The sequence below is a fragment of the Pelodiscus sinensis genome, chromosome 1 (genome assembly GCF_052426305.1).
Source record: "Pelodiscus sinensis isolate ZL-2025 chromosome 1, ASM5242630v1, whole genome shotgun sequence".
Lineage (NCBI taxonomy): Eukaryota > Metazoa > Chordata > Testudines > Trionychidae > Pelodiscus > Pelodiscus sinensis.
Window position 1 is genome coordinate 220,928,371 of NC_143052.1, and position 15,630 is coordinate 220,944,000.

The following is a 15,630-nucleotide window of genomic DNA, read 5'->3' on the forward strand; positions in this document are numbered from 1 at the left end:
AGTGCTTTTCTATCTTGCTCTGGCAAAGCCTCAGAAGTGCGGGAACCTGCCGCTGCTACGGGTTTGCTCGCAGTGCCCCTGGTCTGGTGGGGACCGTCTCCAGCAAACCAGGGGCACCAGGAGCAAAGCGGTCCAGCGCCAGAGCAAAGCCTCAGAGGCGAGGCACCCCCTGCCGCTTTGCTCCGTGTCCCTGGTCTGCTGGGGGGGGCGCGCGCAGCTAGTGTGCCCCCCCCCAGCAGACCAGGCTTTTGTTGTGGACCCTGGGGCAGAGCAGCTGGGGCACTGCCGGTTGGTCCCGCAGCGCCGCTCTGGGCACTACTGGACCAACCTGGCAGCACCCCAACTGCTCTGCCCCAGGCGTCCTGATTCAGCCGCTGCTGGTCAGTTTCAGCAGCGGCTGAATCAGGACTCCTGGGGCAGAGCAGATGGGGTGCTGCTGCGTTGGTCCAGTAGCGCCGAGGAGCAGTGCTACTGGAGCAACCCAGCAGCACCCCAGCTGCTCTGCCCCAGACGTCCCCAAGTCAGCCGTTGCTGAAACTGACCAGCGCTGACTACAGGAAGCCCGAGGCAGAGTTGCTCTGCCCCGGGCTTCCTGGAATCAGCTGCTGATCAGTTTCAGCAGCAGCTGACTTGGGGTTCTTAAGTTGAATCTGTATGTAAGTCAGAACTGGCGTCCAGATTCAGCCACTGTTGAAACTGATCGGTTTCAGCAGCGGCTGAATCTGGACGCCAGTTCCGACTTACATACAGATTCAACTTAAGAACAAACCTACAGTCCCTATCTTGTACGTAACCAAGGGACTGCCTGTAAAATATTACGTCAAACACAAAATGTTTCAGCGTTATCTTTATGAGAGGGGCAGGGAACTGTTTTGAGTCAGGGGTCACTGACCCACAGAAAAAAGTCAGTCGGGGCCACACGAGTGAGATGCAAAAAACACCCCACCCCACACACACTGCTCCAATGTGGTCCCAACTATGCTGGTAGGGGTAGGGGCAGGGTGCTCATGGGGGGAGGGCGGGTCTGGTCAGGAGGAGGGCACAGAGACAGCTGGGGCCAGTACCTGGGGATCCTGGGTCTCAGGAAGTGCACTGGATGCTCTTCCCCTCCCCTTCTCCAGGGACCGCCCCCACTCTAACCCAATTCAGTATCAAACTCCAGGATGGGATCTGCTGCCACAATGACAGTGCTGAAAGATGCCCCAGCATCAAGGGGGCCTTCATTGCGGGGGTTGACCTCAACTCCATAATCAACAAGCCAGCTGGTCTGAGCTGTAGTGCCAATGTAGGTAACAACTCAATGGGTGCTCTGGGGCAGGCTCCCCCAGCCCCAGCTCCATGGTGCTGCCTGCCACCCCTTCACACTGCTGCTGGAGGGGAGGCTGCAATGAAGCTGCCTCTGTCCTTGGCGCGCCCGAGCCCCCCACAGACAGAGGCTACACTCCACCTCTCATGAAGAGCCTGAGCCATGGGACACAGAGCACCCTCTGTCCATGGGGGGCCCTTCCCTGGGGGGGGGGGGGTGAGATCCCCACAGACAGGGGAGGTGAAGCAGGCTCATTGTGGACAGAGGCTGCTCCGTGGGATGTGGCGCAACAGCCTCCCCTCCCCCCGCTGCTGCCACTGATAGAGGCAGCAGTGTGGGAGGAGCAGGTGGCATCACAGAGCCAGTGCTGGGAGGAATCAACTTTTAAGCACTCCTGCCCTCCACCTTACTGACTCTGATACAGAGGCAGCGGGAGGGGGGCCAGGGAAATGAATGTAGTTTCCAAGATTAGCCAATAAGCCTAGTCTTCTGGGTTAGTCTTCTTGGTTAATCATACAGATGAGTACACACTGACATCCTTAGTCATGGGATATGTTTCCTGACTCTTTTCAGTGTGGAACCAACATAACAATGGATGTAGGTGAGTGGATAAACACTAGTCATTATTCCTAGTCCTGTCATTCCATTTAATGGTTTAGTTCAGTGGTTCCCAAACTTTTCGGCATCTACCTCTCCCCACCCCCCCACCCCAAAATAGCAGCAAAACTATTTTGGGGGAGGAGGGGGGTGGGTCACCTCGCTCCCCCCCTGGAATTTCTTCATGCTCCACAGTTTGGGAACCCATGGGTCTAGATGTTCTTCAGGAAACCACAGCTGGAATGCATGCACAATAGCTGAAGCACAAAGTATGTAAAATATACAATACCAATTCACAAGTGTGCTTTCACTTGTATTGCAGAGGAAGTTAGCAATTCACATTAAAAGAAGGAAATACTACTGGTTGGCTCTGTAAAATACAGTGCTCCATGCACAAATGAAATATGGTAAGTATGAACCTTACTAGATGCATCCACATGAAAGCTATAAAAATAATCATTTTCCATTATAAAAAACTCTGAAATATTATTGTTTTAAAAAAATAAATATAAGGCCATCATATCATTGGTATATGGCTTATATTGACACTTGATTTTTTTTTCCACCTGATGTTGCAGATGACCATTTTTTTTCCAGATGGCAATATGAAATAAACTTTATGCTGGGTATTGTTTCTGTTGGGAGAAGTCTTTCCTGGCCATACTTAGTACTGTTTTTTCTCAGGAAGCTGAGAAATGTTATAATACAGTGATTAATACTGGCTGGGGAGCTGCTATTTCCTTGCCAATAAAGGGCAGAGTCTTTTTAAAAAAATATCTATTCATTTTTACCCTCCCTTTTGTTCCTTTCCCCACTCCTGATCACACATTATGAAGAGTGTGTTATTTAAAGGGACATCTAACTCTAATGTGTAATAAATGCATACAATTGCTTTTCTAGCCTGCCTTGAAGATGCTGTGATTTTTAGAAATAGAAATTCCTTTATTAATGCACAACATTCCAAATACTAAACACTCAACAAATAAAGCTAAGGCTTTAAATACATATGTATTAATTACAGCACTCATTTTAGTGATAACAGAAGAACAGATGTTTGAATGTCAGGAAACTAGAAGGTTATAGTTCAAAACAAACATGTCAGAAAATCTCAAGTGCCTAAGACTAATTTCTTTTTTTGAGATGACAAAAATACATTAGAAGACTTCACTTAGGATGAAATATTCCCTCTCAAGTCACATGTCTCAAACAGCATGTCTTATATACCCAGACCTTGCCAAAACAACTCTTGGCAGGAAGAGCAATATTTGTGAAATGTCAAGTTATAGGATCTTGCCCTAGAATGGAAAATTACTTACAACTTCAACTACGAAGTCATCACTGTGCTGCCCTAATACTGCTGCTATGAGTGTTTCAATACACTGACACACACAGACATGTCTTTTGGATTTAAAGCCTTTATAAAATACCAGGATTGCTTTCTTACTTGACTGACTGATGCAATGGAATAATCCAAACACCCCTGCAGGATGCAACTAATCTCCTTTGCATAAATACAAACTCCAAATCCCGAATTGTTCATTGACCACTAATCTAAGCTTTTGTAGTTCAGGTTAGTATTTTCTGCAGTACATGGAAAGAACTCTGAAAAATGATGCTATCTGATCTCAGACTAGAGAAGGAAGGTACAAGTTATTGCTTATGCCCTCATGCGAGATCCCTCCAAGTAAGGAAGCCATGATTTGTAGAGTTGAAAATCAACTGGCATCAGAAGCGATGAAAATCCGTGTGTTTTGTTTAAGGTAACAGATTACACATCTAATGAGTCATCAACATCTACTTGCAATAAACTACTGGCATCTTGATTACTGGCAAGAGTATAGAAATTTAGGGATGTGAGTGAGTAGTCATCTCAGCTACCATCTCAGCCCTCCTACCCCCATTGAGGGGAGGTGGGAAATGGTGAGCGTGGGGAGCCAGCTTTTAAGATGGCATCTGTGGAGCCGTCTGCCACACCACCTCCCTCACTGCTGCTTCCCACAGAGATAGCAGCGCAATCTGTGGGGAGAGGAAGCGGGAGCTGGTACTCACAGGGACTTGGCTTAAAAGTCAACTCCCTACAAATACTGGGTCCCACAGGACTGCCTCCTCACACCCATGCTGCTGTCTCTGAATCAGAGGCAGTAGTGTGGGGGAGGGGTGACAGTGGGAGTTGGAATACATGAGAAGTCGGCTTTGAAGCCAGTCCCCCCTTCATATACTCGCTCCCATCAAGCCAACTTCCCCCCCTCCCAGATACAGTGAATGGGGGAGGAGGGAGTCGGTGCTCAGCAGAGCCAGCTTAAAAGTCCCCTGAGCACTAGCTCCTGCCCCTCCTCCCACACATGAAAATGTGTATCTTGAAAATTTCAGCTGATATACCTTTGCACAACACATTATAATATCCCTAAAATGTACACATGTACTCAAATGATTAACAGCAGTAAAACAGATTTTTATATGCACTTTTATTTACATTAATTCAACCTTTCACAAAGCAAGAGTTCAAATTTAAAGCTCCTCAGCATTACCCAAGTTACAGTTTTAAATCTCTCCCTTTCTGTTGGAAATGAATAATTTCTCTCTCTTTACAGCTCTTGGTTTGTTTTTTCATCTGGCACACATACAACAGCTAAATCATTTTTGCACATTTTGACCTTAAAACTAGCTACATGATCATGTATTTCACTGACACTCTATCACTAGTGCTATCATTGGTACGATCAGTTTAACTGTGAATTCATACCAATCTCATTAAAGCCAAGCAGTGTCACTGTGCAAATTTTTTTGACCAACAGTGCCGAATACAAAAACTGAGAATTTTGATTCCTGATTTAAAATTTAAATAGCTTTTTCCCCCTATTCTCTCTGTCAAAAAACAGACTTGCCCATATTATGGTACTACTAATGAACACTGCATCACGAGGTTTTCTTTTAACATGTACCTGCACTCCCCCTAATTTGCATTTTAGAAAGAAACTATGCACCTTGTCCAGCAGCATAATCACATACTTCAAGGGAAATGTGGCGTAGTTACTGGAATATTTTAGAATGGTGCTGCTGATGGAAGGTCATATAAATCACTGAACTACAAGCATCATTCAGAACTGTCAAAGGCGGCAATTTTGGTCTGCAGAGGCTTTTCCAGCTTCCACAAACTATTTTTTGAAGAGGTGGGTGCTCACTGATATAGCAACTGAAGCCAAAACCAGTGCTTCAAGAAGGACCTTGAGTCATTGCTCCAAGTAAGATTGTATTAATATTACCACCCATCCCATCTCCTAGTTCCTCAGGACCAGACTGGTAGGGGCTCACAGACCAATAGTAAATCCCATGGAGATCGCTTTTACTGATATTTTTGTCAAAGATGGGGGAGGGCAGAATAAGGAGTAGAGGATGAAGCTGTACTATGGGATTCTGTTAACTGGCATCAGCAGCGACACCATGAGTACTCTGTGACTGAAGCACTCATGTGGAAAAACGGCACCAAGCTCCCTCCTCTGGCCCTGCCTTCCATCACATGCCCAGATCCATGTTTAGCAGCACCCTTCCCACACCATCGCCCCCCACAAGAGCTTCCAAAGCACCACAAATCAGCTGATTTATGACACCGGAAGCCCAAGGAAGGAGGTGGAGGAGTTGGAATGGGGCTCATGTGGGAGAAAAAGAGGGGAAAGAGATGGGGCAGGGGTGCAGCAGGGACGGGGCTAGAACCAGCGGCTGGGACTTGCTGCCAAAATCTAGAATCCCAGGTGGCAGCATAAGGTCTGGCGCATAGGAGCTGGAACGGGGGTCTGGCAGCGGGTCCCCCATGCCAGGCACAAATTCTGAGGATGCCTATGGCACCCACTTGCAGTCTGCACTGGCCTCCCCTGGTTTAGAATCTTCTCTAGTTCAGCATGGGTCAAGCCCCCAGGGTGCCAGACTAGAGATGTTCAACCTCAGCTGAATAGTAACAAACATGGATTATGAGCTTCTGTGCAGAGCAACAGATTCAATGTGAAGAGAGGATGTTTTCTCCAGAACTTAAGGCAGTTAGAATCCCCAAGTCCATCCAGCAGAAGCTGCTCACACGAAGAATGACAGGAAATGCAAATTATCCACTATCCTTAGAGTGGGAAACTGCAGAAAATCTGTGTATGTTTTCATTTATGTCACTAAGAATAGCATAGGAGGAGAATTTTTGAAGGAGGATTTCAAAAACAGATCACCTTCAATGGGACGCTAGGGAGTAAAATTAGACACGTGAACTTGTTCTATTGCTAGTAGGTCTTTCCTCTCCTAGAGAGATCAAGTTGAAATCTCACACTTGCATTTCCCTGCCAAGAGGCTATGCAACAACATGTAAATCAAACTTTAAAAAAATCATATGGCAAAGCCAAAAGGTTACTGTTACTTGAATTGGCGCAGTCTTCTGGAGAACAGGTAGGATATAGCATGCTCTATATTAACATTTGTACATTTTTCCATTTTTTAGAAAGATAAAAAGGAAGTGGTTTCCACTCTACTGTGAGTCTATTTTAAATTTCCTGTTAACTTTTATTTGTTTTCAAACAAACAGAGGAGCTTGTATAGTATACTATTGTATAGTACATTGATTCACTGTTTCCAGTCTAACAAATTGATTCCATGTTACATTTGAGAAGCAAGATGTCATGGTAAAATGTTTGACAATTATTATATACTGCAGCATTTTAATTTTCTAGTTTGTAGATTTTAATCCAACACAGCACATTCCTGCACCCACGCTATGCAGTTACAGTAGAAGTTTCATCAGCCAAGCAAGGCTGCAGACAAAAAATATTTAATGGAGACAAAAGCTCTACAGAAATGCCAACAAGCTAAAGGGAAGGAATGCATGATAAAAAAAGAATGTGACCAGAGATAACTGGTTGAGGGCAAAATGAGCTTTGTGCAGTTTCACTCAAAAGTTAAAATGCTGATCACTACTGTACATTGCTGGTCAAAATAGATACTTTTTTTTAAAGCAACTAAAATACTTCTGTTGAACAACAGATCACTGTCAAAGCTGTTCTCCGGGGCAGAAAAAATTTAACCTTGTGGCAATTTTTGAAAAATACTTTCAATGCAGAGGGCCTTTTTATTCAATAAAAAAAGTCTAAATTTAGTATGTAGAGAAAGGTTTTAATAAGGTCACTTATTGATGTACAGATAAGAGAAGTACCTCACCCTTAATGGAATGCTCAGCATTTCCCCTCTATTTATGCTTGTGCAACATACCACGACACAAAGAAGCAGGGGACATGTTTTTCCCAGCATCAAACACAAATTTCTAGGAGGGAAGTGTAGAAATAGTAAGATAAAAGTAAACTGTTATTGTACTGTGTAAACCTCACTTCTCTCCTTCATCCTTGATCAATGTCACATCTGTCAGACTGTAAATGTGGGGCAGAGCCTGGGCCAGCGTTTAACAGGTCTGTAACCAACATGTTACGAAACTATACTTTCTAAATGTCTGCACCTTTAGAAGTGTTCCTCAGTCATGTTTTCCTAATTATATACATATCAATGATCCAGTGAAACATATTACAATTTTTTCTTCCCTCCCAAATCACAATCACAGTTGGACAATCAAGCAACATACATGTGGCCCTAAGAAACAAAATAGGATTATTTAAGGAGCAACAACTTGAAAAAACTTTTAAACAATTCAAAGAGTTAAATTTCTAGCTCCCCCCGTCAATATTTCAGCTTATATAAAACAAAGTAAAAAAACAAACAAACAGTGCTTTTTAAAAATTAAATAAAAGATGTTTCTTCCAACCCTGAAACAACTGACTTGACTAATATTGCACAGGACTTCTCTGACCTTGGAGAGGCAAGGTCAAAGGACACTTTCTGTCCCTGGGCAGCATTCAACTGCCTTTCCCAGTGACACCCTACATCCTCTTTCAGCAAAACACTGCCCAAGTCATACCTCTCCACTTCTGGAACAAGTGAAATGGTCCTGGAAACTATATCCCCCCCTTTCACTACATGATCCTGATTGATTTCAGGAGCAGGTCTATATCATACACTGAATGTGAGAGGAGATCTGTGGAAAAGTATGAGATCACATAATTAAAGATTATATCATATTGCTTTTAAGCATACATGATGTGTAGACAGCCTTAATTCTAGCATTTCCTAACTTCTAAATAAAATCTCAACTGAAAAAAAAAAAAATATCGCGTAGCATCACACTGATACCTACACAGGTCCTCAACAACATCTGAATGTTTAAATTTTCCACACAGACTTTTGCTATTCCAACTCATAGCATTGGTTGGTTGGCATCCACTATGACAGGTGTCCCAAACTGTAGGGTGTGCCCCTCAGGGAAGCCTGAGGAAGGTGTGAGGGGAGCTTGCAGTGGGGCCAGAGACCTCCCCCTTCCACTTCCTGCTCTGACCCCAGCCCAGCCCCAGTCTATGCCCTGCTATGCACCCAGCCCTGCTCTGCCCTCATTTCCTGTCCCTGCCACCAGGACAATTCTGCCCCAACTCCTTCCCCATCCCCATTTCTGCCCCCAGCTCTGCCATTTTCCCATCTGCTGAGGAAGTCTTAGTGTCCATTACTGTTAAGAAGCACACCAGGAGAAGATTGGGCACCACTGCGCTATGCAGTCCAGCACTACAGGGAGATGAAATATACACTTCGACAATTGGTTTTCAGTGATATTTGCTGGCAGCAGAACACAGATAAGATTCATGAATCTTAAGTGCCACTCCAGCCTTTGGAGGGAATGTATCTGACGGACACAAACTCTTCTATCCATTTCATTCAAACATGACCTCTTCTACCCTATGCCTTTCAACATGTTCCTAGCTCTTCATCTCAGTGCCATTCTCCTCACATAGCCTGTTCCAAAATACTCCTCAGGCTTCCCACCCTAGTTCCAGTCTCACTGTACAACAAGTCTTTGTCTCATCCCCAGATTCCTCCTCCCACAATTGTTCTCCAGATATTCCTAGCCCTTATCCATCCCTTAGCTCCTTGCCCTATCATTCCCAGCTTCCCCTCTCATCTGTTTTCCCCTGCCTCCAAGTCCCAGGCCCCATTTCCCATGTTCTCCATCCTCACCAGCTCTCAATCCTGGTCTTTTCCCGTAGGTTCCTTGCACAATCTGTTTCCCAGTCCTGGTCTCCTTTCCCAACCAATCCCAGTCACTCCTAACCAATTCTCGGTCCTAATCTACTGCCTCTCCACTTCTCCCACATCCAGCTCTTGTGCCCTGTGCATTCAGAACAGACAGCTTCCTCTTGTTCACTCCCTGGGCCTAGCAGAAGTGTACTGGGTTTACAAGAGAGTCAGCCTCCCTGCTTTCAGTTGTGGTGCTTACCCTGGCCCACACCAGCAACTGAATCCTGTTCAGCCTGGGAGGGAGTTATGCTCAGTATGGACAGAACCTGCAGAGAATTTAGCTGTGAAGTTCCAGCAAGTCACCATCAAGCGTGTGTGGAATGCAATTATTCTAACTTGGGCCAAGATTATTCTGATTTTTACAGAGATGGAGAAAAGCAAATCCCTGACAGAGTTAACACCACCTCCCTCCCAAATCTCTGCTTCTAAGTATGGAGGTGCTATAGTTTCTGAAAGAAAAGGTTATCAGAATTTATTATGGATTTAAGGGTTTTTTTCCTAGCCTTATTCTCAGAAATGCTTGAAACACATGGCTGGAAAGCTGAAAAAAACTGTGGCTAAGGCAGACACCTGGCTTAGAAAACGTTAGACCCAAAGATTACGTTTTGGCAAAGTTATATGTTATTGGGTTGTGGGAAGTGTCGGGTAATCTTAATAAAAGGTGGTGGTACCACCTCTATCTTAAGAAAGTACAGTTATACCAATGCAATCTAATTTTCCTCAAATTACCAATTATACTATGTGCTACCCTATCACCTTGAATGGAATTATATGGGTAACTGAGTACTTAATTTGGGGAGAACGCAGGCGCTAAGTAACACTGCAAACAAGTAAGTTCATTTTCTTGATGCATAAAGCAGGAGAGTGCCCAATTTACTTTTACAGAGCTATGTTAGTTTTGCAGGATTTACGCCAGGGGTGGGCAAGATACCTCTGCCTGCCATGCCACCAGATTCCCCCTGCTGGGATGCTCAGGCATTCAGCAGCCACTGATTTAAGCACCAAGCTACTCCATATGTGCCTCTTCTCTGGAGGAAGGGAGGCAGAGGCTGTATGTGATCTCCTCTCCACCAGGCCAATCCTCAACTCCTATTGGCCGGAAACCACCAGCCAATAGAAACTGTCCCCAGCCAATCTCTCCGCTCTTATTGGCTGGAAACAACCGGCCAATAGGAGCTGAAAGACTGGTGTGGGGGAGGAGGGCAGCACAAGCCTCTCCCGCCTCCCAGAGCTGAGAGCCACATGGAGGGAGCAGCCTGCAGTTTTAAGTGGTCTGGGGCTGCAGCAGGCAGGGAGCCCAGCCTGCCTTGGGAGTGTTGCAGGGCTGCTGGCCAGGAGATGCTTAGGTAAGCACCTCCCCCCCTAGAGCTGCCTCTGGTACCCATGCCCTTCCTGAACCCCAACTCCCTCCCTCCAGGTCACCATTCAAACCCTCTGCCCCAGGTCACAACTCCCTCCCAAACCTTGTACCCTCTACTACATCCCTCCCTCAAGCCAGAATCCTCTCCTGCACTTAGACCCTCCCTCCTGTACTCTGCACCTGAATCCCCTGACCCAAGTCACTACCCCTCCTTCACCCAAACTCCCCTCAGACCTCACACTGTGTCCTGCACCCCAGTCCCTTACCCTGTGTGCTCTTCTGTACCCAGCCTCCATCCTAAACCTCACACCTCCCCCACAGAAAAGTGTAGCCCTTGATCACTTTCCAAAACCTTGTAGCGCCCCCCCCCTCCAAAAATTATTGTCCACCCCTGATTTGCACATTGGCAAAAAATAAACCAAATCACTAAGTAGCCAGATACAACAGAAGCAATTAGTGACAGATGAACATTGTTTTAAACATTGTTTTAAACATTTTCAAACATTGTTTTAAAAAATAAAAACCACCCTTTTAAATTATTTAAGAACTTGAATGTTTAAAAGCACTGCTGTTCAGTTAAGAAAGTTTTGTTTTTACTTACTCATTTTGAGTTTTAAGCCCATCTATACTGATTTAGTTAAGCTAGTGCAAACTTTTATTTAGTCATATTTATATCAACTTAAAACTGGTTGTATTGGTTAGCTTGTCCTGTAAATTTACCAGCACAATCTAAACAGATATAAACTGGACTTAATTAAAGAGCATCCACGCAGAGTTTTGCAATGATTTAATAAAGCCAAAGTTTTAAACTACTGCAACTGTGTGTCTCTGTAGGTCAGAGACTTGGCTTTTCCCCTGAAAACAAGCATTGTAATATTACTGATAATGTTATGTTACAGTAAACCTTAACTAGCTCTGGACCAAGCAAATTAAGTTAATTAATCAAACATTATTTTAGTAGGCAAACTGAAAGTAATAATGCTGGATTTCAAATCAATTTCCAAAGTATCAGTCACAAAGAACAGAAAATAGTCTTAGTTTACTTACCTCTTTTTGGCCTCTTCATATTGCCAGTTTAGTCTTACTTTGTCCACAAGTCTTGTTTTATCATTGAAGCAAAACTGTGTTGGGGCATTGAGGACCAGGAAGAGAGGGAAGGTGGAGAAACACAACATACATTAGTAACAAATACTGTAAAAAGAGCATAAATAAAATGTAGACTCCCCACCAAGCTTACCAAAAACTGTAAATGTTTCAAACAAAAATGTGTCTGCAAGAAATAGCTTGGTTTCTTAAGATACAAAATTGGATTATTAAAAAAATTACCTAAAAGTGTATTAAGTGTAAAGTTAGCCTTCTCATTAAACAGCCTCCCTGGAAATTAAAATAGTTAGTAACAATTAGTAACAAATAGTTAGTGTCAAGACCTTCCTAAGATAGACCTCAATATGTAAAGAATAGGAGGTATCAAAAGAATGTAATATTCAACTGCTTATTACAGTAGTATTCTTATTTTATTGGAAAATTCAGTGCAGCCACTGGGGTTTTTGCTCCTACATGTTGAAGCATTAGTCAGTATTTTAGTCACTGGAATTCAAGTTCTTTTTCTTGAAATTATCTAGAAATAAACAACAGATTAAATAGTTTTACTGCAATGTGCTACAGCTGCTTCCGGAATCACCAAGCTGCAATTCTTAGTGACATGAAGTTAGCTCTCATTTGCAAACTCTCAGGCAATATGCTCCCTCACAAGCAGCTTCAGTTCCTTTCCCCACCCAGAGACATATAGTTTAATATAACTTCTTTGGGTCCCCATACCCACCAAATCACTGAGCTTCCAGTCCTGTGGCATCCAACATGCTAGCCACATGAGGTTATTTGACCAGTTGAGATGGCAATTCTATATAGCAGTAGCCACTATAGCTTCAGAACTGGCTGGACACCTCAGGTAACACAATATGCCAATTTCCCCCTCACAAACACTAGCTGCTACTAATTCTCCAGATTTTTCCAATTCAGGAGTACACGGATTATCCTTATATGCAATTATATATTTATAGTTTCTAACCTAATCTATACCATACAGTCTTCAAAATATACTGAAGTTTGTTGTCTTAGATGTTACTCAGTGTGCATTCTGAAGCTGAGAACATGGCTATTATCCTTCTGGTAAATTGTGGTTCTGCAATCTGACCCACCATCAGTTTCAACAAATGACTTTCCACTTGCACCACAGGATTCTCACTTTGGATTATGTGAGAAAAGGTTAGAGCAAGTTCAGTTCTCTTAAACTCTACACCAGTGGTCTCCAACCTTTTTACACCCAAGATCACTTTTTAAAATGACAGACCAAGCCAAGATCTACCGCCCCGCCCGTTCCTTGAAGCCCCGCCCTCTCTATTCTCCTCCTCTCCATCACTTGCTATCCCCAATCCTTATACTGCTCCTTTTTTTAAAAGGTTTTTCCAACATTTGGAAGAGGTTTTTCAACATTTGGAAGTGGTGCTCAGCCAGGGTGCACCACGTTCCATGTGGGCTGGTGCAGAGGAGAAGCTGCCTGGCCAGCTGGCTGTGGCCTTCAGCCCAGCGGAGGCTGAACCGCGCTCCAGCTGATCGGGCGGCTTCCTCTCTGCGCCTGCCCACGTGGAGCTTGGTGCACCCTGACTGAGCGCCATGGCCAGCTGGCCGGGAAGCCACTTCTCTGCTCCCGCCCGGCTGCCCTGCGCTCAGCCTGGGAAGCTTGCTCTAGCACAGCTGGAGCTAGACGCAGCCTCCCTGGACTGAGCGCAGGGCAGCCGGGAAGAAAAGTGGCTGCCCGGCCAGCTGGCCATGGTGCTCAGCCAGGGTGCACCAAGCTCCACGTGGGCAGGCGCAGAGGAGAAGCCGCCAATCAGATGGAGCGCAGGGCAGCCTCTTTCAGCTGACAGCCACAGTCAGCTGGCTGGGGTGTTTCAGCCCTCCCGACCTCCCAGCTCCCACCATTCCTCGCAGCTACTCACCTGTGGTGTTGCTCGGTGAGTAGCTGCTCCTCAAATGAGGAAATCTAATGTAAATGTACTGCGCAGGCGCGCAGTTCAGAGGGGGCTCAAGAGCTACTCTTAGAGCCCCTGAGATCTACCGGTAGCTCACGATCTACTGGTTGGTGACCATGGCTCTACACAGACCACAATTATATGTTGTATTTCCCTTTCTACTCAGCTCTGTCAATACTTACTGAAGAATTTTAACTAACCAATAATAGAAATGGGTGAAATGGATGAGAGTGAAAACAGACCAAAGAACAATACATGCTATACAATACTTAAAAAAAAAAAGCTGGCTAACTTAAAGCTCTTGAATCATAACAAGCTCTGTATCTGAAATAACATTCCAATTCTAATTCTATCTAATTCTACCTGTGAATGGGCTCTTACAACTCCACTTCAACTGTCCTCAGAAGCAGATGCTTGCTTTTTGCCCATGAAAAGCTCCTTCAAATGACTGAAGTAACAGTAAAAGGTAATCTCTAACAGGTATACATATGACAGATTAATTTAAATGGGCTGTTTAAGTGTGATGTTCATCTACTTTTTTTTAATGTGTTTTAAAGAAGGGCTTAAAGGAAATGCTAGCAAAAATTGACAGACCAGATCAAGAAGATAGTGGGTTCTTAATAAAATATATTAGAGCCTTAATTTAAATTGTAAATTTCACTTCAACTTAGAGGAAAGAGGTAGAGATCAACTTGGACCTTGAATCGTTTAATCCATATAAAAAGAGACAATAACTGAAGTAAAGAAACATAACAGCTCAGAGGTCTTAAGGCAAATGTCAAACTGGGCACTTAAAACCTTTTTCCCCCCCTCCAGCATGGCTGTAAAAGATTGATGCTTAGTGCAAACAGCTGACAACAATGGCACAACAAAAACAGCAAAACCATAGACTGGGAGGCTTGTGAACATTCCATCATTCAGAATCTACTCTGCCATCTGCACATTGGTCATAGTGAAGGTAAGAATCCTTCAGCTCAGATTGATCAAATGGAGGAACAAATTCTCCTGTAAACACATTTCTCAAAGGCCTTTTGCATGTTTGAGGATCAGAATCACAAAACACAGAACTAGTGAACACTAGCTGCATACACTATTAATCCAAAATGGATCTTTGTTAAAAACAGAAAAAAAAAATCCAATATTTTCTTCTGAGCATCCATTCCATCGCAGCTAAAACATTTTTGAATTAAAATGGAAAACGAACTACATATGTAAGCGACTATTCGAGTAGTCGACTACCCGATAAACTTAGGTTAAGAAGAGGTAACTTTCCTCGTAACTGTAGTTCTTCAAGATGTGTTGCTCATGTCCATTCTGATCAGGTGTACGCGCGCCACGTGCACGGATTCCGGAGCTTTTTTTTTCCCCTTAGCAGTATCCATAGGGCCAGCAGGAAGCCCCCTGGAGTGGCGCTGGTATAGTGGTGCATATATACCCCTGCTGGCCCTCCCACCCCTCAGTTCCTTCTTGCCAGCTCCTTCCGACACGGGGAGGTGGGTGGGATGCAGAATGGACATGAGCAACACATCTCGAAGAACTACAGTTACGAGGTAAGTAACCTCTTCTTCTTCGAGTGCTTGCTCATGTCCATTCTGATTAGGTGAGTCCCTAGCCGTGTCCCCCCTCTGGAGGCGGGGTGGGAAGGTGACTAACTATTATTTTATTATTCTGCAGAACACAGAACTGCCGTCCTGACGGCAGCATCCTCCCTGGCCAGCTGCGTGATTGCATAATGCTCTGCAAAGGTGTGCACCGATGACCAGGTAGCTGCCCTGCAGATCTCCAAGATTGGCACGCAGGCCAGGAACGCCGCCGACGCTGCCTGGGCTCTAGTGGAATGTGCTGTTATGCGTGGCAGTGGTCTACCCGCGCCCTTATAGCACAGTCGAATGCAGGAAGTAATCCACGAGGATATACGCTGCACCGAGACTGGCTGACCACACATCCTTTCCGCCACTGAAATAAACAATTGAGTTGACTTACGAAACTCTCGTGTCCTATCTATATAAAAAGCCAACGCCCTCCTAACGTCCAGGCAGTGCAGAGCCTGTTCCCTGGGTGACGCATGTGGCTTGGGGTAAAACACTGTCAGGTAAATATCTTGGGACATGTGGAAGTGCGAGACCACCTTGGGAAGAAACCCCAGGTGTGGATGCAACCTCACCTTATCTTTAAAAAACACCGTGTAAGGTGGT

The 15,630-nt window shown here is 44.7% G+C and overlaps 1 protein-coding gene across 2 annotated transcripts in view; it reads right to left on the reverse strand.

The window, feature by feature from the left end:
- WWC3 (WWC family member 3) overlaps window positions 1-15,630 on the reverse strand; it is a 194,937-nt gene that overhangs the window by 64,113 nt on the left and 115,194 nt on the right. For both annotated transcript variants that reach the window (XM_075915044.2, XM_075915035.2), the window contains exon 8: window positions 11,451-11,524. In XM_075915044.2, the coding sequence (XP_075771159.1) occupies window positions 11,451-11,524 (74 nt within the window). The remainder of the gene's footprint in view (window positions 1-11,450; window positions 11,525-15,630) is intronic.